This window comes from Apodemus sylvaticus, chromosome 1 (genome assembly GCF_947179515.1).
Source record: "Apodemus sylvaticus chromosome 1, mApoSyl1.1, whole genome shotgun sequence".
Taxonomy (NCBI): Eukaryota; Metazoa; Chordata; class Mammalia; order Rodentia; family Muridae; genus Apodemus; species Apodemus sylvaticus.
In genome coordinates this window covers 50,156,759-50,180,648 of record NC_067472.1, presented here as the reverse complement: position 1 = coordinate 50,180,648, position 23,890 = coordinate 50,156,759, and the positions used below count along the sequence as shown (strand labels likewise).

The window sequence follows — 23,890 nt, the reverse complement described above, 5'->3', positions numbered from 1 at the left end:
GTGTTTCCCTTGTAAGGGCTTCTAACTTTTGATCCATTTTTCTCCTGAATTTCTTTAAGTATGTCTTTCATGTGTTCCTCTACCAGCATCATGACCAGTGATTTTAAATCCAAATCTTGTTTTTCTGGTGTGATGGGGTATCCAGGACATGCTGTCAAAGGAGAATTGGGTTCAGATGCTGCCATATTGCCTTGATTTCTGTTAGTGACGTTCCTGCGTTTGCCTTTTGCCATCTTGTTCTCACTGGTGTTAGTTGGTCTTGTCAATGCTGGACTCACCAGTGCAAGCTGCCTCTTCTCAGCTGTCCTCGGGTGCACAGCTGACCTCCTGAACTGCCTGGAGACAGGGTGCTGTGGCCCAGGCTGTTCAGATCTGAAGCAGACACCTGAATGCTCCTGCTTGTGGCCTGCTGGACTCACCAGAGCACAGTGACTCCTCTCAGCCTGCCTACTGGGTGCCCCTCTGGCCTCTTGCAGGGCCTGGAGATGTGGTATTGTAGCCCAAACTGTTCTGGATCCCAAAGCAGAGATCTGAAGGCTTCTGCTAGAGCCCTCAGGCCTGGAACCTAAACTTTGTGGTGCCGACCCACCGGATCAAGCTGTGTCCTCCCTGTCTGCCTCCGGGTGCACACGAGGCCTCTTGTACTTCCTGGAGACTGAGCGCTGTTTCCCAGGCTGTTCAGATCCAGAAGCAGACACCTGAAGGCTCCTGCGGGCCTGCTGGACTCACCACAGCACACTTATTCCTCCCAGCCGGCCTCCTGGGTGCCCCTTTGGCCTCTTGTAGGACCTGGAGATGTGGTGTTGTAGCCCAGGCTGTTCTGGATTCCGAAGTGGAGATCTGAAGGTTTCTGCCAGAGGCCTCAGGACTGGAACTTAAGCTCTGTGGTGCTGACCCCCTGAATTTTTTTAAGAGATTTATTTATGTCCTTCATGTGTTCCTCTAACAGCATCATGGCCAGTGATTTTAAAACCAACTCTTTTTTTTTCTGGTGTGTTGGGGTATCCAGGACTTGCTCTTGTTGGAGAATTGGTTTCAGATGCTGCCATAATGCCTTGGTTTTTATTAGTAACATTCCTATGTTTGCCTTTAGCCATCTAGTTCTCACTGGTGTTAGATGGTCTTATTGTCACTGGCTGGTGCTTCAACCCCCTGTGGACCTTTAAGGCTATTTCCACGACACTGGATGACTGGGTTTCCTCTGGCACAGGTTACTGATATGCTGCCTTCCTCTTTTGTGCCTTTGGAACCTTGCTGAGTCTTGCCCGAAGCAATGTTGGGTTGTCTCAGTGAACCAGGTGCTCCTTGACTGCTCTGTCATAGAGCAAAGATAGCTGTGGAGAGTCACTCCCTCTGCTGATCCCCACATAGGATACAGGCCCCACAAACTGCCTATGTGCTCAGGTCCTGGGCGCAGGCAGACCCCTGGTGGTTTGCGCCCCCATAGATCTTAACCTCTGGATATCTCAGTACCTGGTGCTGCTTTTCGGCCCTGGCAGGCAGGGAAGATGGCAGTGGGGAGTCACCCCCTCTGCTGATCTCCACGTAGGACACAGGCCCCATGACAGGCCAGCTGGCAGATGAACCGCTAATGTGCTGAGGTCCTGGGCATAGACAGAACCCTGGCAGTTTGCGCCCCCAGAGCTCTTAAACTCATGATATCTCAGTACCTGGTGCTGCTTTTCTGCACCAACAGGCAGGGAAGATGGCGGCAGGGAGTCAGTCCCTCTGCTGATCTCCATGTAGGACACAGTTCCCACCCACAACAGGCCAGCTGGCAGATCTTGTTGATTCTTTGAATAGCTCTTTTTGTTTCTGCTTGGTTGATTTTGGCTCTAAGTTTGATTATTTCCTGCTGTCTATTCCTTTTGGGGATAATTGCTTCCTTTTGTTCTAGAGCCTTCAAGTGCACTGTCAAGCTGTTAGTGTAAGCTCTCTCCATTCTCTTTTTGAAGGCACACAGAGCTATGAGTTTTCCTCTTAGCACTGCTTTCATTGTGTCCCATAAATTTTGGTATGATGTGTCTTTATTTTCATTGAATTCTAAAATGTCTTTAATTTCTTTCTTTATTTCTTCCTTGATCAAGCTATCATTGAGAAGAGCATTGTTCAAAATCCATGTGTATGTATGTTTTCCATTGCTTTTGTTTGAGATTAAGACCAGCCTTAGGCCATGGAGATCTGATAAGATACATGGAATAATTTCAATATTTCTATATCTGTTGAGACCTGTTTTGTGACCAATTATATGGTCAATTTTAGAGAAGGTACCATGAGGTGCTAAGAAGGTATATTCTCTTGCTTTAGGGTGGAATGTTCTATAAATATCTATTAGATCCTGTTGGTCCATAACTTCAGTTAGTTTCACTGTATCTTTGTTTAGTTTCTGGTTCTATGATTTGTCCATTTTTTGACAGGGGGGTGTTGAAGTCTCCCACTATTATTGTGTGGGGTGCAATGTGTGCTTGGAGCTTTAGTAAAGTTTCTTTTATGAATGTGGGTGCCCTTGTGTTCATAGCATAGATGTTCAGAATTGAGAGTTCATCTTGGTAGACTTTTCCTTTGACCAATATGAAGTGTCCCTTGTTATCTTTTTTGACAACTTTTGGTTGAAAGTCAATTTTATCTGATATAAGAATGGCCACTCCAGCTTATTTCTTGGGACCATTTTCTTGGAAAATTGTTTTCCATCTTTGACTCTTAAATAGTGCCTGTCTTTGTCAATGAGGTGGGTTTCTTGTATGCAGCAAAACATTGGGTCCTGTTTATGTATCTAGTCCATTAGACTATGTGTTTTTATAGGGGAATTGAGACCTTTGATATTAAGGGATATTAAGGAAAAGTGATTGTTGCTTACTGTTATTTTCTTAGCTAAAGGTGACCATTCTGTTGTTGATGCTTCCATCTATGACTCCTGAATTGTTTCCAAGGTTTTCTATTTTCAGAGATGTGTCACTTTGTGATTTCTATGTTGATTCTATTTCCAGGTTTAGATCCTGGATAGTTTTGTTCAGTTCTTTCATTTTTTTTTGTTTGTTTTTACCTGAAATTCTTTAAGGAATTTTTGTGTTTCCTCTTTAAGGGCTTCTACCTGTTGATCCATGTTCTCCTGTGTTTCTTTTAGGGATTTTTGTGATTCCTCTTTAAGGGTTTCTGCATGTTGACTCATGTTCTCCCATAATTCCCTATGGGGTTTTTGTATTGCCTCTTTAAGGGCTTCAACCTATTGACCCATATTCTCCCATATTTCTTTAAGAGATTTTTGTGCTTCTACCTGTTGACCCATGTTCTCTTGCATTTCTTTAAGGGAGTTATTTATGTCCTTCTTGAAGTCCTCCATCAACAATATGAGATGTGATTTCAAATCTGGTTCTTCCTTCTCTGATGTGATGGAGTATGCATGGTTTGCTGTTGTGGGAGAGCTGGGTTCTGATGGTGCCATGTTGCCTTGGTTTCTAGTGGTAATGATCTTCCATTTGCCTTTGGCCATCTCATTATTTCTGGTGTTAGCTGGTCTTGCTGACACTATCTTTCCTATCCTGTCGGCCTGTGTTTCTATATTCCTTGGATTCTTTCTGTCCAATGCCCTGCAAATAGCTGATTCTCCAGGAAGTATCAGGCGATGGGATCTCCTCGGTGGCAGACTTGGCAAGGGTTGAATGCCCTGCTCCTGCCAATTCTCAAATTCCCTGCTCCTGTAGGTTCTCTAATATCCTGCTCCTGTTGGTTCTCTAGAAAGCATCAGGAAGTGGTGTCCTCTCTGTGCCAGATGTGGCACAGGTCTCCCACCCCCCCCATGGCAAGGGGTGGTGACAGGGGAGGAGAGAGGGGTAGAAGGGGCGGAAGGGGATAGGTGAACTAATACCCTGCTCCTGTTGGTCCTCTAGAGAGCATCAGGAAATGGTGTCTTCTTTGTGCCAGAAGTGGTGCGGGTCTCCCATATCTGAAGGCAAAGGGCAGTGACGGGGGAGAAGGGAGGGGTAGAAGGGGTGGAAGGGGATAGGCCAACTAGAGATTGCTAGGTAATGAGTCCCTGAGCAGAGTGTCTCCGTGACTCTGTGTTGGGCAGTGATGCTTACCTAATACCCTGCTCCTGTTGGTTCTCTAGAGAGCATCAGGAAGTGGTATCCTCTCCATGCCAGGTGTGGCACAGTTTCCAACCCCTGATGGCAAGGGGTGGTGACTGTGACAAATGCTTTGATCACAAAGTTAGTCTGCAACATCATCAGTGAATTCATACAGGAGAGAAACCTTACAAATGCAGTGAATGTCACAAATGCTTTACTGACAAAGACAGTCTTAGAATTCATCATAGAATTCATACAGGAGAGAAACTTTACAAATGCAGTGAATGTGACAAATCCTTTACCTGAAAGTGCAATCTCTTCATAGTCATTAGAGATTTTACACAGGAGAGAAACATTACAAATGCATTGAATGCAACAGATGCTTGACCTCTAAGTTTAGTCTTCATTTATATCAGAGAAATCATACAGAAGAGATACCTTACAAATGCAGTGAAGATGACAAATGCTTCAATCACAAAGTTAGGCTGCAATGTCATCAGCAAATTCATACAGGGGAGAAATCTTAAAGATGTGAATGTGACAAATCCTTTATCCAGAAATGAAATCTTCATAGTCATCAGTGAATTCATATAGAAGAAAAACCTTACAAATGCAGTGAATGTGACAAATGCTTTACCTACAAATGTAGTCTTCATTTACATCAGAGAATTCATACAGAAGAGATACCTTACAAATGCAGTGAATGTGAAAAATGCTTTAATCACAAAGTTAGTCTGCAATGTCATCAGTGAATTCATACAAGAGAATAACCTTACAAATGCAATGAATGTGACAAATGCTTTATCGGCAAAGGCTGTCTTAGAATTCATCATAGGACTCATACAGGAGAGAAGTCATACAAATGCAGTGAATGTGACAAATGCTTTATCCAAAAATGTAGTCTTCATAATGATCAGAGAATTCATAAAGGAGAGAAACTCTCCAATTATACTGAATGTGACAATTGCTTTATCTGCAGTAGCAATCTTAGAAATTATCAGAGTTCATACAAGAGAGAAATCACAAATGCAGTGAATGTAACACGTGCTTTGCCCATAATAGCTGTCTTAGAAAACATCAGAGAATTTATATAGTAATGTAAGTTTAGAAATTTCAGTGAAAGAGAAAATCCTTTATCAAGAATTGTCATTTTAGAATTATCCAGAAAATATATACATGAGAGAAATCTTTCAAATGCGGTGGTGATACAAATCCTTTATTTCTCTTCTATCTCTTATGCCACAGGCAATACATGTAGAAGAGAAACATCACAAATGCAATGCAACATCTATAGAAATTACTGTGACATCATTTCAGTTCTGGGAAAAACATCTGAATATTTATAATGAGGAAAATGTTTCCACCATAAAAAATGAGACATATGTTTTATGGAGACTCTATTTACCACATGAGGTTCCATACTAGAGAATTATTATGAGTTATGCAAAACTTGTTAAAACCTTCATAACATGTTCAAATCTTAGATAATGTGATCTATTTCTGAAGGGAAATACTCTGAAAATGTGACAATATAGGAAAGTTTTACTTGTTCACCCTCAAATATTGTAAGATAAAGACCAAGTGGGGAAGCCAGAAGAATATAGTATTTTTGGACACTTTCCTTAAAACTAAAATAAAGGATTCAAAAGGAAACCTGATTAATGTATGTAATACACCTTTTAAACTATGTAATAATAATGACAGAATTCTTTAATTTAATTCACACAAAGAAATTTAGACAAATTATACTTAAAAGAGGATTTGATACACTGAGCCACCAAAATAGGATGCCTACAGGGCCAGGCATTGGTAGCACATGCCTTTAATCCCATCACTTTGGGGGCCAAAGTACCAGGCCAGCCTGGTCTAATAGGGGAACCTTGTCTCAACAACAACAACAACAACAACAACAACAACAACAAAGAAAGAAAGCTGAGTTCTTCCTCTCAAGTAGTCACCAATGCCTGAACCCACCAATGCTGGAGAGTTGCACTTCAGCATCCTCATTGTAATTTTTAAGAGCTCTCTTATATGACTTTTGTCTAGACTGTTACTCTTTGGGATGTGGTAGTGTTAGGGGTTATCACAGACGCCTTCTACATCACTCTTTCTGAACTGTGAGCATGAATTGTGGGAAAAATAGCTTCCTTTCCTTTTACAGTTAGCAGGTGTTACAGACCATGGGTCTGCTATGGGATAACCAGGTTTCTTTGGTCCAGGAAGACATAGGTCCAGTGGTAAATGACAAACTGACATGACCACAGAGGTGGTTTGAAATCTGAATGTATTTTTGGGTATCTCCCAAAGTCCAGTCAAGTTAACATCTTGAATTAAGCATCATATACATGTGCAAAAGGCTATCTAGGCTTTTTCGGGCAATACAGGGTGTTTACCCAAAGCCCAGGGCCCATGTGGCTAAACTGTTTCTTAATCTTGGTCTCGATGTGTGGCTGGCCCAAGAGCTGAAGAAGGATGATTCTTGTGCCTAGCCTCCTGGCGAAAATGGTGACATTGTAGAGCTTGGGAAGCTGTCTGGCTCGCACTGTCTTTCAAGAGTACTTCTGCCTAGTCTGTCAGTTGCATTTTTCTCTGTGCCATGCCTAGGGCCATCGTAGGCCCTCTGAGGCCCCTGGTGATCAGTTCGTTGTAGTCCGGACCCTCAGCCCAGGGCTGCCTTAGGCCCTGGGTGATTAGCTGGATCCGTTCCAGCTCTAGCCCTTAGCTTGATGAATTAACTAACTCATTCCTCCTCTGAGCCTCTCTCTAAGTAGAGAGAATCTACTGCCCCTCTGAGTAAAAGTTATCTACTCTCTCTCTACTCTCTCTATCTGACTCAATTGAGTCTTTTTGAGTATTATGTATAAACTGTATCCTGAATCACACCTGGATAAGCTAAGAAAGGTTGTTTTTCTCAAGGGCTCCCTGCAGGAGGCCTGTAACACAAAGGGCCAGTTCCTCATAAACTTCTCTTGCTATTCAGGTGGGCCTGAGATAGCCTGTCTGTAAGCAAAATCAAGAGTTAAAGGTGGAACTAGATTAACTTGTGGGGGAAGGTAGCTAGGGAACCAACTCAAATGTAAATTCTTTCTACCTTGCCCAATACTCATTTGTATGGCAGGGACCTCATAAGATTTTTCAGATGTAAATATTTTTACTCTGGCCTATTGTTTGGAATCCACCTGTCCTGAAAGGAAATGACTAAAAGGCAAAAAAGAACCTATGACTAGAGTTTCTAGAATGTCTTTTTTTTTTTTTTTACCATAATAAATGGTTAGAACAAAACAAAGCAAAATTTTTTGCTATAAGATGGATTCTTGCATATCTATATTTGCTTGGTTATACCATGTCCCGGCTATAAGGAAATAAGAGAGTTAAAAAAATTGTCAAATAAGAGTTTCAACTTCTAAATATACAGAGAGGTCCGCTATTCCCAGGAGACATTTTTTCTTTAGCCTCTGTCTGTAAAATATCATGTTTATAGACTTCACTGGGCCACTGTGACAAGCAGGAGCATGGATCATGGATTTACACATGGTTTCTGGTGATAATGTGGACCACAAACACATGCTCTCTGGTGTCAGCATGTGCTACTGATCTCAGCATGGTCTCCTTTGGCAGTACAGACCATGGACATTATCTGGACCTTTGCCACTGCACAGGTCACAAATATCAATCATAGCTCTTTTTGGCAGCAGAGGCCAAGGCCAAAACCTCAGAGGCCTCAGAGGATAGTGCAGGCCACTCAGATTAATATGGCTCCTGGCAACAGCATGGTCCATGGACATAAACATGACTTTACGCTGCAACATAGACCGTGGGCATTCACATGATATTTGATGATAACACAAGGCACATCAACACAAATTCTGGCCACAGACTCAGATATGACCCTTGGTAGTGTAAGACCCCAAAAACCGAGGGTTCCCCAGCACCCCACACCCCGGAAGGCGACACCCAAATCACTCGCAAGAAACGGTCTTGATGCAATAGCATGAGGATTTCTTTATTTCCAGAATTCTGGGTTCCATAGCTGTGCACCACGCAGGGTTAGAGGACTATGGACCTTGAGTGCCGAATTGCGACAGCTTTTATAAGCTTACGACAGAGCTTGCGAATCACAAACCAATCATTTCTTAGCATGGAGAGCCCTCGAAATGTGAGCCAATCACGACAGCTTTTATAAGTTTACAACAAAGCCCGCCAATCACAAACCAATCATTTCTTAGCATGGAGAGCCCGCGAAATGGGAGCCAATTGATTTGTACCACTCCATAGTTTTTTAGGCCAATCAGTTTAAATTATCGGAGCCCTCGCTCAGTGGACCAATTAGTTTCCTATAATGTCTACAGCTGCGGGAACTCCTGCTTAGGGGTAATGGGGAAAGTTTACAGAAGATAAGCTTAGCCCATTTCCAGTTATCCTATGGTGCCAGAATCACCTATTCAAGGCCTTTCTGCTAGGTCTAAACAAAGGGTGGGCTCTGGAATATGACCTTTTACCTAGTTTCTAACAAAGTGAGATAGCATTTTAAACTCCTGATTTCTTGGGGTCATTAGAGTTAGGCTGTATTATTTTCTATCCTTTCGTTAGCAGCATAACTCTAGATATCACTATGACCCCAGGTGGCTACACAGGCCACTCAGAGAAGATGAATTTCTGAAACCCACTCTATTTAGTAATATACTCTGTAACTCTGTTTTTTGTGTTAAGGTATATTCTTTATTTACTTTTCAAATGATTTCCCCTTTCCTGGATCCCCACTCCCCGAACGTCCCATAATCCCTCTCCCTTCCATTGCCCTGAAAATTATCCTGAGGCTTGGTTTGTGCATTGTCAAAGGAAATCATTGTATGTAAAGCAAAAATACCCATGTTATTCCACAGAAGTGGAGATAGGTTACCACAGATGCTGCAGTCACCTGATCACTAGTCAGATGAGGTAAAGTGTTTGTAATCCTCATGGGATACTTTTCTCCCTCAGAGCTCCATAACTATATAATTACCTCCTGGTTAGTATTCAACCCTTTAAATCATGATCTAGCTATTGTTGTCTTCATGTAGAGGGAGGAGCCAGAGGATTTGTCACCATGACCATTTATTTATTCATTTAAATGTTAGTAATCCCTTAATAGCAACAATGATCTCCCCTCAAGATAATATATCATTTAGATCCCACAACATTGGCCAGGGAACAAATCCTGTAACAATCACATTTATTGATGTCATGACTCCAACTCAAGTAAAAGGATTGTAAGTATTCCTCTATCTGCTTATAGTAAATATCTTTATATTGGATATTGTTTAAGCTATAAATGATGAGATGATTATCATCAAAGAAGATAATATTTCTTGATTTCAAAATCACAAGTAGCCTTTTGTTCAATATGTTTTGCCAGCTTACAGTGAACTTTTAGTCTTTTGACAATGTGCTAAGGAAGATTTTCCAAATAAAGGTATAATGTCTTTTTCAAGGACTGACTGCAGAACTGATCCTATACAAAGGCACTGGACTTGAATGTTGTGTTATTTAGGAAGGAAGGTAAGTCTCTAGGTCAACTACTGTCTTCATAAATTTCTAGGGAGGTGAATTGTAACAGCTGAAAGGCTAATCTTTGCCTTTTGAGATATTTGATTTCCATATTTTCAGTTTTAACAATCTGTTTATACAGCTAGAATTAATGTGTGTAAAAAAATACCCATGAGGTTTCATTGTAACATGTATGTTTTATATGAGGTACAGAAGAGAGCAAAATGTTTGATTCTTATCTTTACAACATAGGCTTCTATGTTTTTGAGTAAGTTAATTTTATCTTTATCTTAGTTTTTATCAGAAAATATGTTAACATTAACTACCTGGATTAATTGTTGAATTTTTGAAATGGGGAACAATGTAAAATGTCATTGTAATCGAGGACCACATCATCATTTAAGAAAACCTCCAGAGCTGATAGAAGTTATGACACAGGGTAGAAATAAGTCATAGAAGCCAGTTTTATAGTTTATAGTGCAATAAAGTAGTTATAAACTTATGCAAGCCTCAACTGAATGAAGCACCTGGCTCTGGAAAGGCTCAGTGAGCAGTATAGGGGAATACCAGAACAGGGAAGTGGAAAGGGATGGATGGGAAAATAGGGGTGGGGGGAAGAGGGTTTATGGGACCTTCATGGAGGGGGATCCAGGAAAGGGAAAATCATTTAAAATATAAATATAGAATATATCGAACAAAAAAGCAATCAAAATATAATTATATCATTTCCTTTTTCCTTTTCTTTCTCTGGTCCCTCCAGTTATAAAAACACCTTTCTCTCTCTGTACTTTTTTGCTATTCTTACATGCATGTGCATGTGCATGTGTACACACACATACAAACACACAGACACAGGCACACACACACACACACACACACACACATACACACACACACATCCCTCTAAATATATAAGTTTAACCTGCTCAGTCCATTAAGTATTACTTGTATGTATATGATTTCAGGGCTGACTCTTTTATATTGAATTACCAATTAGAGAGCTCTCCTCTTCCTTATGTGACTGTAGTTTTTGTCTAGCAGTAGAGACCTGTGAGACTTTCTCCTTTATGTTAGTATGTCTGTTTCTATTATGCTTCTTATTTAGCATATTGTTGAGGTGTCTTGGATAAAGTTTTTCTGTCACTTTTGGAAGTCAAAATATCACAGCAGATTTCCTGGTCCTCTGTCTTTTATAACCTTTCTACCTCCCCCTTCCATGTCGTTTCCTGAACTGTAGGTATAGGAGTTGTATTGTAAGTGTAACCATAGGGGCTGGGAATTTCATGATCAGTTGTTCTCTACATTTGAAACAGTTGTGGTGTTCTGCAGTGGTTTTCTTCTGTTGCAAATAGAAATTTCCTTGGAGACGCGTGGGGCCACATTTATCTGTGGGTAAAAGGATGTAGTTAGCAATTGTTAGTTCATTTAGTAAAGAGACAGTAGCAGATACTCCTTTAAGATTCATGATCTTTGTATTTTCAGGTAACATTTTATCTAGGTTTTCAACATTAGATGTGATTTTCCTACTGTTGAGTGGGTTATAAGTCCAATTAGAGAGCTTTTGATTGCATGTTTAGTATTTTATTTTTGTTGTTGTTATATAGACTATGGTTCCTTGGAGAGGGATTATCAGCCTAAGTGGAGCAATTTTATTTAATCTATGTATGTGTATGTATACACACAGTTTTTTTGCATCACAGGTGATATTATTTAGATAAGTAATAATGTGATTTCTCATAGCTTTTATAGTGTTATTTTACTTGCCCAACTTGCCCCTCTTGAGTTAAAGTCCTTCCTGATAGTCTAAAGTAAGTAATTTTTCTTTCACTGTGATATTTATTTATAACTTGATTTTATATGTAATAACAATGTTGGTAAATATTTTTGAGCTAATTCTTAATTTTTAATAAAATTGTAAAATTTTCGTCTGCATTATTTATTTAAGTGAGTAACATTTAAGGAACAAAGTTTGTCTTGATCACTCTGCTCTGGATTAATTTCCTCTAGATTGAAGACATCAATGTGTTAAATTTAAAACCTCTATTAATGCAATAAAAGTTAAGTGTATAAAAAAATAGAAACATTTTTTTATAGATTCCTTTATTCCTTGTATGGGATTTTCTCCTGTGTTTTTGTTATAATAAACTGCATGTCAAATGGACTACATAATAGTATGACATTATTCTTTGCAAATGATGTTTTACTTAAGCATCTTAAGTTATCAAATGACTGACTTGACACAATGGGAATAATAAAAAAAATTACAACTGAAGTTAATTTGTTTCACTAAATTTTTACATAGTGTTATGGCCTGATTGTTTTTGTCACTAAATGTTTATGTTGGATTTGTCATTTCCAAAGTGGAAGTCATGATGTGGAGTCTTAGATATGGCTGGTATGTGAGCAAAGAGCTCTTATGAGTGAGAGTAATGTTTAAGGAAAGAAACACTAGAGAGATGGTTGACTCTTTTATCTTGTGAAGAGAGAAAAAAAGACTATGTCATTAGCAGACAATAGATTGCCAATGTTTTGATCTTATAGTTTTCAACTGTCAGGGCAGTGCATGATAAATCTGTGACACTTTTATTCTGTCAAATTTATGGCATTTTGTTAGAACATAGAGAAGAAATAAATACTTTAGGCTATTATAGTGTAAAATAAGGGATACCTTTGTTTGACAAAGATAGAAGGGTTTTTGAAATTTTCCAGTGACTATTTTATCAAAGAATTTTATGTTGACCTTGTTTTGTGCCTAAATTTAGCCATAGGCAGAGTTAATAGATTGAGATACATAATCTCTTCTAAGCATAGAATGATCTATATCTAATTTAAACTTGAATTTTGCTGCCACAGCCTGCTTGGATCAGAATGCTGGAAAGGAACATTGGCATCCTGAAGGAAAGAATGGAGAGGACATACAGAAAGGACCAGCAGCCTACTCTCCATTATCATTCTCATCTCCTTTCTCTTTGCTACAGGGCAGCCACATAATCCACAATGGAGAACAGTACAGAGGTGATTGAGTTTGTTCTTACAGGGTTAACAGATGACCCAGAGCTCCAGATACCACTGTTCATTGTCTTCCTTCTCATCTACCTTGGCACTGTGCTTGGGAACTTGGGAATGGTAGGGTTGATTCTGCTGGACTCACATCTCCACACTCCCATGTACCGTTTCCTCAGTCACCTATCTCTGGTGGACTTTGGTTATTCTTCAGCTGTTACTCCCAACGTAATGGCAGGTCTTCTTTCAATAGATAAAACCATAACCCACAATGCTTGTGGCATCCAGTTCTTCTTCTTTGTAAGCTTTATAACTACAGAGAGCTTCCTCTTGGCTGCCATGGCTTATGACCGTTATGCAGCAGTGTGTAAGCCTCTGCATTACACTACCACTATGACTACAAACACATGTGCTTGTCTTACTATAGGCTCCTATGTCTGTGGCTTTCTGAATTCATCGATTCACACTGGAAATATTTTCAGGCTCTCCTTCTGCAAGTCTAATGTGATAGATCACTTTTTCTGTGATGCTCCACCTCTTCTGGCCCTCTCATGCTCAGACACCTCTGTCAGTGAGATGGTGATTTTATTTGTGGTGGGTTTCAATGATCTATTCTCTGTTGTGGTCATCATGATCTCCTACCTGTTTATATTCATCACTATTCTGAGGATGCATTCATCTGAAGGACGCCAGAAGGCCTTTTCTACATGTGCTTCCCACCTCACTGCAGTCTCCATTTTCTATGGGTCAGGTATCTTCATGTACTTGCAGCCTAGCTCCAGTCACACCATGGGGAGTGACAAGATTGCATCTGTGTTCTATACCATGATCATCCCCATGTTGAACCCTCTGGTTTACAGCCTGAGGAACAAAGAGGTTAAGAGTGCATTCAAAAAGGCTGTGGAGAAAGCAAAAATTTCCCTAACATTCACAGTTTAATTAATAGATCCTGGACAAAGGCAGTTTTATCTACCTCAAATTAATATTTCCTCTGTTCTACAAGTGGCTTTTCTTAGAGACAGTCCTTATTAAATGTTTTAAACTCATGTAAGATTATACTATTTTCTTGTTTTATTCTGGTAGTATTGGAATTGAATCTAGTGCCTGGCACCTTGTAAGCTAGTTTCCTTTTGCTGAACTAGATTTGATGCTCACATTTGGACATTTTAATATCCTTTTCTGTGCCATGGTTATTCCATCTTTCCTCCTGTTTTCATTGCTGTGAAAAAAACAACGTGACCATGACAGTTCTTACAAAGTATCTTAATGCCTGCTATTTCTCATAAGTATCACAAGGTCCATTTTCCTCTAACTGGGACTAAATGTTATGCCTCTCCTCAATATTCCTTTGTTCCACACATGTTAGCTTTGTTTTTGTCCATTCTAACAATATATTTTCTAAACTATCCTCAAGGTGTGTAATGAAGGCTTAATGACTTAAAAGACTTCAGGTTGCCTGAGAAACTTCCAGCAGGAACATTAACATGACTGATGGGTGGACAGAATCCTATATAATTTTAATAAGGGTATTAACATACCAACAGCAATCTACCACTTTGGAACTGAAGAGGAACAGACCTACAGATGAAATTTTCTCAAAAGTTTCCTTTTCTTGTCTTAAAAAATCACCAAGCACACAGCACCTTGTGTTCACAATTTCCATCACAAGCTGGGGTTGGGGACAGTGACATAGATAAGTGTTGTACTTCAGTTGTTCTGATTAGAGAACAATTTTTATGTTAAAAACAAAAGAGTTTGCCTAAACTGTTACTTGCTCCAGTAACAGTAACAGTGACAGATATTTATGCCTTAGAAAGCTGCAATGTTTAATAGCTGCAGTTCTTTGCATACATGCTCTATGTACAGAGTTTTTCCTCATTCAGTTAACTGTGTTTAGTAAAAGGAAACCATAAACTGTAGTAGGGCTCTTATAGGGACCAAAAAAAAAATTTCTTGACACATAATAATCAGAGCACTAAATGTGTAGAAGGAAGAAAGAATATTAAAAACTGCAAGGAAAAACATCAAATAGCATATTAAGGTAGACCCCTAGGAACACACCTAACTTCTAAATGGAGACTCTAAAAGCCAGAAGAATCTAGGCAGATGTTCTACAGACTTTAAGATATCACAGATAACAGCCCAGACTACTATTTATAGCAAACCTTTAAATCACAATAGATGGAGAAAATAAGACATTCTATGATAGAACCAACTTTAAACAACAAACCCTGCTCAATATAAGGCACTAGAAGGAAAATTATAACCCAAGGAGTTTAATTTCACCCCCAAAACTACAGAAATTACCCCAGATTAACAAACAAAAAGAGCAGATACACACACATAAACACACACATCACCATCACCAAAACAATGCTTCTTGATAATTTTCAACATCAATGATCTTAATTCCTCAATAAAAAGACACAGACTAACAGAGTGACATGAGAACAGGAATCAACCTTCTGCTGCATCCAAGAAACACAAGTTAACACCAAGGATAGACATTATCTTAGGGTAAAAGAACTGAAAAAGATATGTAAATAAATTGACCTGAAAACAAACTGCTATAATCATTTTAATTTCTGGCAAAATATCCTTGGAACAAAATTAATCACAATATTGAGGGAAGGGTGGTCAAGAACCATCTATCATGACCCAGTATCTAAGAAATACAGGGATGGCCCAACATTTAAAAATCTGTCCATGTAATCCACCATATAAACAAACTGAAAGAAAAAACCATGATCATCTCATTAGATGTTGAAAAAGATTTCAACAAAATTCCAACACTCCGTCATGATAAAAGTACTGGAGATATTTGGGATAAAAGGGACATACCTTAAACAATTAGGTAGTTTTGAGCAAGCCCATCAAAGGAAAAATCTACCAAGATGAACTCTCAATTCTGAACATCTATGCACCAAATACAAGAGCATCCACATTCATAAAAGAAACTTTACTAAAGCTCAAAGCACACATTGCTCCCAAACAGTAATAGTGGGAGACTTCAACATCCCACTCTCACCAATGGACAGATAAGGGAAATACAAACTAAACAGAGAAAAAGTGAAATTAACAGAAGTTATGAACCTAACAGATTTGACAGATTTCTATAGAACATTTTATCTTAAAACAAAAGAACATATCTTCTTCTCAGCAACTCACAGTACCTTCTCTAAAACTGACCATATACTATGTCATAAAACAGATTTCAGCAGATAAAAAAGATTGAAATAATTCCATGCACCCTTTCAGATCTCCACAAACTAAGGCTGGTCTTCAATAACAACAAAAACAACACAAAGCCCACATAAACATGGAAACTAAAAAACATTCTTTTACTCAATGATAACTTGGCCAAGGAAGAAATAAAGAAAGAAATTAAAGACTTTTTAGAATTTATTGAAAATGAAGGCACAATATACCCAAACTTATGAAACACAATGAAAGCAGTGCTAAGAGGAAAACTCATAGCTCTGAGTACCTCCATAAATAAACTGAAAAGAGCATACACTAACAGCTAAACAGCACAGCTGAAGGCTCTAGAAGAAAAAGAAGCAAATACACCCAAGAGGAGTAGATATCAGTAAATAATCAAACTCAGGGCTGAAATCAGCCAAGTAAAAACAAAAAATAACTATACAAAGAATCAACCAAACCAGGAACTGATTCTTTGAAAATATCAACAAGATATATAAACCCTTAGCCAAACTAATGATAGGGCACAGAGATAGTACCCAAATCAGCAAAATCAGAAATGAAAAGGGAGACATAACAACAGGTACTGAGGAAATCTAAAAAAACATCAGATCCTATTATAAAGGGCTACACTCAACAGAATAATCTAGAGGAAATGGACAATTTTCTAGACAATACCAGGTACCAAACTTAAAGCATGATCACAAAAATGATCTAAACAATCCAATAACTGTAAAGAAATAAAAGCAGTCATTAATAATCTCCCAACCAACAAAAGCCCAGGACCAGATGGGATCAATGCAGAGTTCTATCAGACCTTCAGAGAAGAGCTAATACCAACACGCTTTAAACTATTTCACAAAATAGAAACAGATGGAACACCATCCAATTTATTTTATGAAGCCACAATAATTCTGCTACCTAACCCACACAAAGATCCAAAACAGAAAGAGAAATGTAGACCAATTTTCCTTATGAATATTGATGCAAAAATACTCCATAAAATTCTTGCCAACCGAATCCAAGAACACATCCAAATGATGACCCACCATGATCAATTATGCTTCATCCCAGGAATGCAGGGATGGTTCAATATACAAAAATCCATCAATGTAATCCACTACATAAACAAACTCAAAGAAAAAATCCACATGATTTAAAGGTACCATTTCGAGAGAGAGAGAGAGAGAGACGGCGGCGGCGGCGGCGGCGGTAGCAGTGGCTGCTCCAGCTGAAGGGCCATCAGCGGTGGAACCAAGGCGACACAGGGTCCAGTTAGGCCCTGCGCCCATGACCACTGACCTTCGCTGACCAGCCGGGCGGCAAGCAGCTGCGGTTCTGCGGAGCCTTTCGCTGCACGGAAGCCACTTCAGAACTCGGCTTCCCGCCAGTCAGGAGAGACTCACCTCCATCTTGATCCCGGGCTCCAGAGATCGGTCAGACTGAGGTACACAAACATAATCCTAGGCCCAACACCGCAGGGGTCTGAGCCAGACGGGCGCTGGCCTGCACCCAGGCCCTGGGCTGTTCGAGTGGCCATCAGGGCGCCAACCCAGCCAGGAGTTTTTTTTTGCCCCGGCCGGCGCACGCGCCGCCATTTTGCCTACAGGAGCCAGAGTGCTCGGGAGGGCAGAGACTGCAAGCAAGCGTAGCCTGAGGCTAACAAAACGGGGGTCTAGGCCCCAAAAGGCACAGGACTGACCCCAAGAACTGGGCGGCTTGGTGGGCCATCTGTGTGTCAACCCGCCCAGGAGGTTATTAGCACAACAGACTCTCCCGGTGCTTTCAGGGAGCGCGGACGCGCACGCCCGCCATCCGGGTCACCTGGCAGACCCAAATAGCAGTCATAGCCCTAGGGGAACTTTGCTCGGACCTTGGCCTCCCAGGCGTTTGCCTGGACTCAGGGCCCGGGCGACAAGGCTAACCTAGTGTGCGCCAGCCCGGTTGGGGAAATCGGCTGCCCAGCGGAGTGAGCGGAACACAGGGGAGGTCACAGCAACATACACCTTCGGAGCTCCCTGGGGGTGCACACGGGTTCCATCTGGCCCACAGACACAATCTGGGGCAAGGCCTCAGGCAGAAGCCCTCAGGTCAACTCTCTCCGCTTCAGATCAGCCTGGGTGGCCGCCACATCTCCAGGTCCCTCAAGAGGCTAGTGGGGGCTTCCGGGCGGCCAGCTGGGAGAAGTGGGTGTGCTCCAATAAATCCTGCGGGCCCCAGCGGGAGCCTTCAGGTGCCTGCTTCGGGATCTGAACAGCCTGGACAATAGCACCCTGTCTACAGGCAGTGCAGAGTGTAAGCTGTGCACCAGAGGCCAACGGGGAAGGGGCAGCTTGCACTGGTGAGTCCAGCACTGACAAGACCAAGTAACACCAGTGAGAGCTAGATGGCAAAAGGCAAACGCAGGAACGTCACTAACAGAAATCAAGGCAATATGGCAACATCTGAACCCAATTCTCCTCTACCAGCAAGTCCTGGATACCCCATCACACCAGTAAAACAAGATTTGGATTTAAAATCACTGGTCATGACGCTGGTACAGGAACACATGAAGGACATTCAGGAGAAAATGGATCAAAAGATAGAAGCCCTTGCAAGGGAAACACAAAAATCATTGTAAGAAATCCAGGAGAATACAAAAGCCAACAAGGAGGAAATGCAAAAAACACTTAAAGAAATACAAGAGAACTTTGGTCAACAGGCTGAGGTCATGAAAGACGAAACACAAAAATCTCTTAAAGAAATACAGGAGAACTTTGGTCAACAGGCTGAGGTCATGAAAGAAAAAACACAAAAATCTCTTAAAGAATTACAGGAAAGCACAAACAAGCAAGTGAAGGAGCTAAGCAAAACCATCCAGGATCTAAAAACAGAAGTAGAAACAACTAAGAAAACTCAAAAGGAGACAACTTTGGAGATAGAAAGCCTTGGGAAGAAATCAGGGGACAGAGATGCAAATATCAACAACAGAATACAAGAAATAGAAGAAAGAATCTCAGATGCTGAAGATTCCATAGAAACCATGGACTCAACAGTTAAAGAAAATGCAAAATGCAAAAAGCTTGTAACCCAAAATAGCCAGGAAATCCAGGACACAATGAGAAGACCAAACCTAAGGATTATAGGCATAGATGAGAGTGAAGATTTACAACTTAAAGGGCCAGCAAATATCTTCAATAAAATTATGGAAGAAAACTTCCCTAACCTAAAGAGAGAGATGCCCATGAATATACAAGAAGCCTACAGAACTCCAAACAGACTGGACCAGAACAGAAATACTTCCCGTCACATAATAATCAAAACACCAAATGTTCTAAACAAAGAAAGAATATTAAAGGCAGTAAGAGAAAAAGGCCAAGTAACATATAAAGGAAGACCTATCAGAATCACAGCAGACTTTTCACCTGAGACTATGAAGGCTAGAAGGTCCTGGGCAGATCTCATGCAGACTCTAAGAGAACACAAATGCCAACCAAAACTACTATATCCAGCAAAACTCTCAATCACCATAGATGGAGAAACTAAGATATTTCACGACAAAACCAAGTTCACCCAATATCTATCCACAAACCCAGCCCTAAAAAGGATAATAGGAGGACAACACCAATACAAGGAGGGAAACTTCACCCTGAAAAAAGCAAGATAGTAACCTTTCATCAAACCCAAAAGAAGTTAAGGGATCAAATTTAAAAAATAACGTCAAAAATGATAGGAAGTAACAATCACTATTCCTTAATATCTCTTAACATCAATGGACTCAATGCCCCAATAAAAAGACACAGACTAACTGACTGGATACGTAAACAGGACCCTACATTTTGCTGCTTACAGGAAACACACCTCAGGGTCAAAGACAAACACTACCTTAGAGTAAAAGGCTGGAAGACAATTTTACAAGCAAATGGTCTCAGGAAACAAGCTGGAGTAGCCATTTTAATATCAGATAAAATTGACTTTCAACCCAAAGTCATCAAAAGAGACTCTGAGGGACACTTCTTGCTGGTCAAAGGAAAAATACAACAAGAAGAACTCTCAATCCTGAACATCTATGCTCCAAATGCAAGGGCACCCTCTTTCATAAAAGAAACTTTATTAAAACTCAAAGCACACATTGCACCTAACACAATAATTGTGGGTGACTTCAACACTGCACTTTCCTCAATGGACCGATCAGGAAAACAGAAACTAAACAAGGACACAATGAAACTAATTGAAGCTTTGGACCAATTAGATTTAACTGATATATATAGAACATTCTATCCTAAAACAAAAGAATATACATTTTTTTTCAGCACCTCATGGTACCTTCTCCAAAATCTACCATATAATTGGTCACAAGACAGACCTCAACAAATATAAGAAGATAGAACTAATCCCATGCCTCCTATCTGATCACTATGGAATAAAAGTGGTCTTCAATAGCAACAGAAACAACAGAAAACCCACATACACGTGGAAATTGAACAATACTCTACTCAATGATACCTTGGTCAAGGAAGAAATAAAGAAAGAAATTAAAGACTTTTTAGAACACAATGAAAATGAAAACACAACATACCCAAATCTATGGGACACAATGAAAGCAGTGCTAAGAGGAAAACTCATAGCCCTGAGTGCCTCCAAAAAGAAAATGGAGAGAGCATACATTACCAACTTAATGACACACCTGAAAGCCCTAGAACAAAAAGAAGCTATTTCACCCAGGAGGAGTAGAAGGCAGGAAATCATCAAACTCAGGGCCGAAATCAATCAAGTAGAAACAAAGAGAACCATACAAAAAATCAACAAAACCAGGAGCTGGTTCTTTGAGAAAATCAACAAGATAGATAAACCCTTAGCCAGACTGACCAAAGGGCACAAAGAAAGTATCCAAATTAACAAACTTAGAAATGAAAAGGGAGACATAACAACAGAAACTGAGGAAATCCAAAAAATCATCAGATCCTACTACAAGAGCCTGTACTCAACACAACTGGAGAATCTGGAGGAAATGGACAATTTCCTTGACAGATACCAAATACCAAAATTAAATCAGGACCAACTAGACCATCTGAACAGTCCCATAAAGCCTAAAGAAATAGAAGGAGTCATAGAAAGTCTTCCAACCAAAAAAAGCACAGGACCAGATGGTTTCAGTGCAGAATTCTACCAGACCTTCAAAGAAGAGTTAACACCAATACTCTTCAAACTATTCCACAAAATAGAAACAGAAGGAACACTACCCAATTCCTTCTACGAAGCCACAATTACGCTGATACCAAAGCCACACAAAGATCCAACAAAGAAAGAGAACTTCAGACCAATTTCCCTTATGAACATCGATGCAAAAATACTCAATAAAATTCTTGCCAACCGAATCCAAGAACACATCAAAACGATCATCCACCATGATCAAGTAGGCGTTATCCCGGGAATGCAGGGTTGGTTCAATATACGGAAATCCATCAATACAATCCACTACATAAACAAACTCAAAGAACAAAACCACATGGTCATTTCATTGGATGCTGAAAAAGCATTTGACAAAATTCAGCATCCTTTCATGCTTAAAGTCTTGGAGAGAACAGGAATTCAAGGCCCATACCTAAACATAGTAAAAGCAATATACAGCAAACGGGTAGCCAGCATCAAACTAAACGGAGAGAAACTTGAAGCAATCCCACTGAAATCAGGGACCAGACAAGGCTGCCCCCTTTCTCCTTATCTTTTCAATATTGTACTTGAGGTACTAGCTCGGGCAATTCGACAACATAAGGAGGTCAAAGGGATACAAATTGGAAAGGAGGAAGTCAAACTATCATTATTTGCAGACGACATGATCGTCTACCTAAGTGACCCAAAGAACTCCACTAGAGAGCTCCTACAGCTGATAAACAACTTCAGCAAAGTGGCAGGTTACAAAATCAACTCAAGCAAATCAGTGGCCTTCCTATACTCAAAGGATAAGCAGGCTGAGAAAGAAATTAGGGAAATGACCCCCTTCACAATAGCCACAAACAGTATAAAGTATCTTGGGGTGACTCTTACCAAACATGCGAAAGATCTGTATGACAAGAACTTCAAGACTCTGAAGAAGGAAATGGAAGAAGACCTCAAAAAATGGGAAAACCTCCCATGCTCATGGATCGGTAGAATCAATATAGTTAAAATGGCCATTTTGCCTAAAGCACTATACAGATTCAATGCAATACCCATCAAAATCCCAACTCAATTCTTCACAGAGTTAGAAAGAGCAATTATCAAATTCATCTGGAACAACAAAAAACCCAGGATAGCTAAAACTATTCTCAGCAACAAAAGAAAATCTGGGGGAATCAGTATCCCTGACCTCAAGCAATACTACAGAGCAATAGTGTTAAAAACTGCATGGTATTGGTACAGTGACAGGCAGGAGGATCAATGGAACAGGATTGAAGATCCAGAAATGAACCCACACACCTATGGCCACTTGATCCTCGACAAAGAGGCTGAAAACATCCAATGGAAAAAAGATAGCCTTTTCAACAAATGGTGCTAGTTCAACTGGAGGTCAGCATGCAGAAGAATGCGAATTGATCCATCCTTGTCTCCTTGTGCTAAGCTCAAATCCAAATGGATCAAGGGCCTCCACATAAAGTCAGACACTCTGAAGCTAATAGAAAAGAAACTGGGGAAGACCCTTGAGGACATCGGTATAGGGAGAAAGTTTCTGAACAGAACACCAATAGCTATGCTCTAAGAGCAAGAATTGACAAATGGGACCTCATAAGGTTACAGAGTTTCTGTAAGGCAAAGGACACCATCAAGAGGACAGATCGGCAACCAACAAATTGGGAAAAGATCTTCACCAATCCTACATCAGATAGAGGGCTAATATCCAATATATATAAAGAACTCAAGAAGTTAGACTCCAGAAAACCGAACAACCCTATTAAAAAATGGGGTACAGAGTTAAACAAAGAATTCTCACCTGAAGAACTTCGGATGGCGGAGAAGCATCTTAAAAAATGCTCAACTTCATTAGTCATTAGGGAAATGCAAATCAAAACAACCCTAAGATTTCATCTTACACCAGTCAGAATGGCTAAGATTAAAAATTCAGGAGACAGCAGGTGTTGGAGAGGGTGCGGAGAAAGAGGAACACTCCTCCACTGCTGGTGGGGTTGCAAATTGGTACAACCACTCTGGAAATCAGTCTGGCGGTTCCTCCGAAAACTGGGCACCTCACTTCCAGAAGATCCTGCTATACCACTCCTGGGCATATACCCAGAGGATTCCCCACCATGTAATAAGGATACATGCTCTACTATGTTCATAGCAGCCCTATTTATAATTGCCAGATGCTGGAAAGAACCCAGGTATCCCTCAACAGAAGAGTGGATACAAAAAATGTGGTATATCTACACAATGGAGTACTATTCAGCCATTAGAAACAATGAATTCATGAAATTCTTAGGCAAATGGATGGAGCTAGAGAACATCATACTAAGTGAGGTAACCCAGACTCAAAAGGTGAATCATGGTATGCACTCACTAATAAGTGGTTATTAACCTAGAAAACTGGAATACCCAAAACATAATCCACACATCAAATGAGATACAAGAAGAAAGCAGGAGTGGTCCCTGGTTCTGGAAAGACTCAGTGAAACAGTATTTGGCAAAACCAGAACGGGGAACTGGGAAGGGGTGGGAGGGAGGACAGGGGAACAGAAGGGGGCTTACGGGACTTTCGGGGAGTGGGGGGGGCTAGAAAAGGGGAAATCATTTGAAATGTAAATAAATTATATCGAATAAAAAAAAGGTACCATTTCATTATTAGAAACACGTTAAAATTTCTATTATTTTTACAATAATATTGAGTATATTATGTTTGAGTATGTTATAAATAGTGGCATTAAGTAGCTTATTTATATTCTAGGGAGATATTTTAGTGACTTCATACATTTTGAATTTTAACATATTCTAACAGTTTTTTTTTTTTTTTTGATTTTTTTTTTTTTATTATTCGATATAATTTATTTACATTTCAAATGATTCCCCCTTTTCTAGCCCCCCCACTCCCCGAAAGTCCCGCAAGCCCCCTTCTCTTCCCCTGTCCTCCCACCCACCCCTTC

General features: G+C 40.2%; 1 protein-coding gene across 1 annotated transcript; it reads left to right on the top strand.

Annotated features, from left to right (window-relative positions):
- The first annotated feature begins 12,590 nt into the window (after positions 1–12,590).
- Positions 12,591–13,535, top strand: LOC127689463 (olfactory receptor 5B12-like). The gene has a single exon (XM_052189174.1). It carries the CDS (start codon positions 12,591–12,593, stop codon positions 13,533–13,535), a length of 945 nt encoding a protein of 314 aa, XP_052045134.1.
- The last annotated feature ends 10,355 nt before the right edge of the window (positions 13,536–23,890 follow it).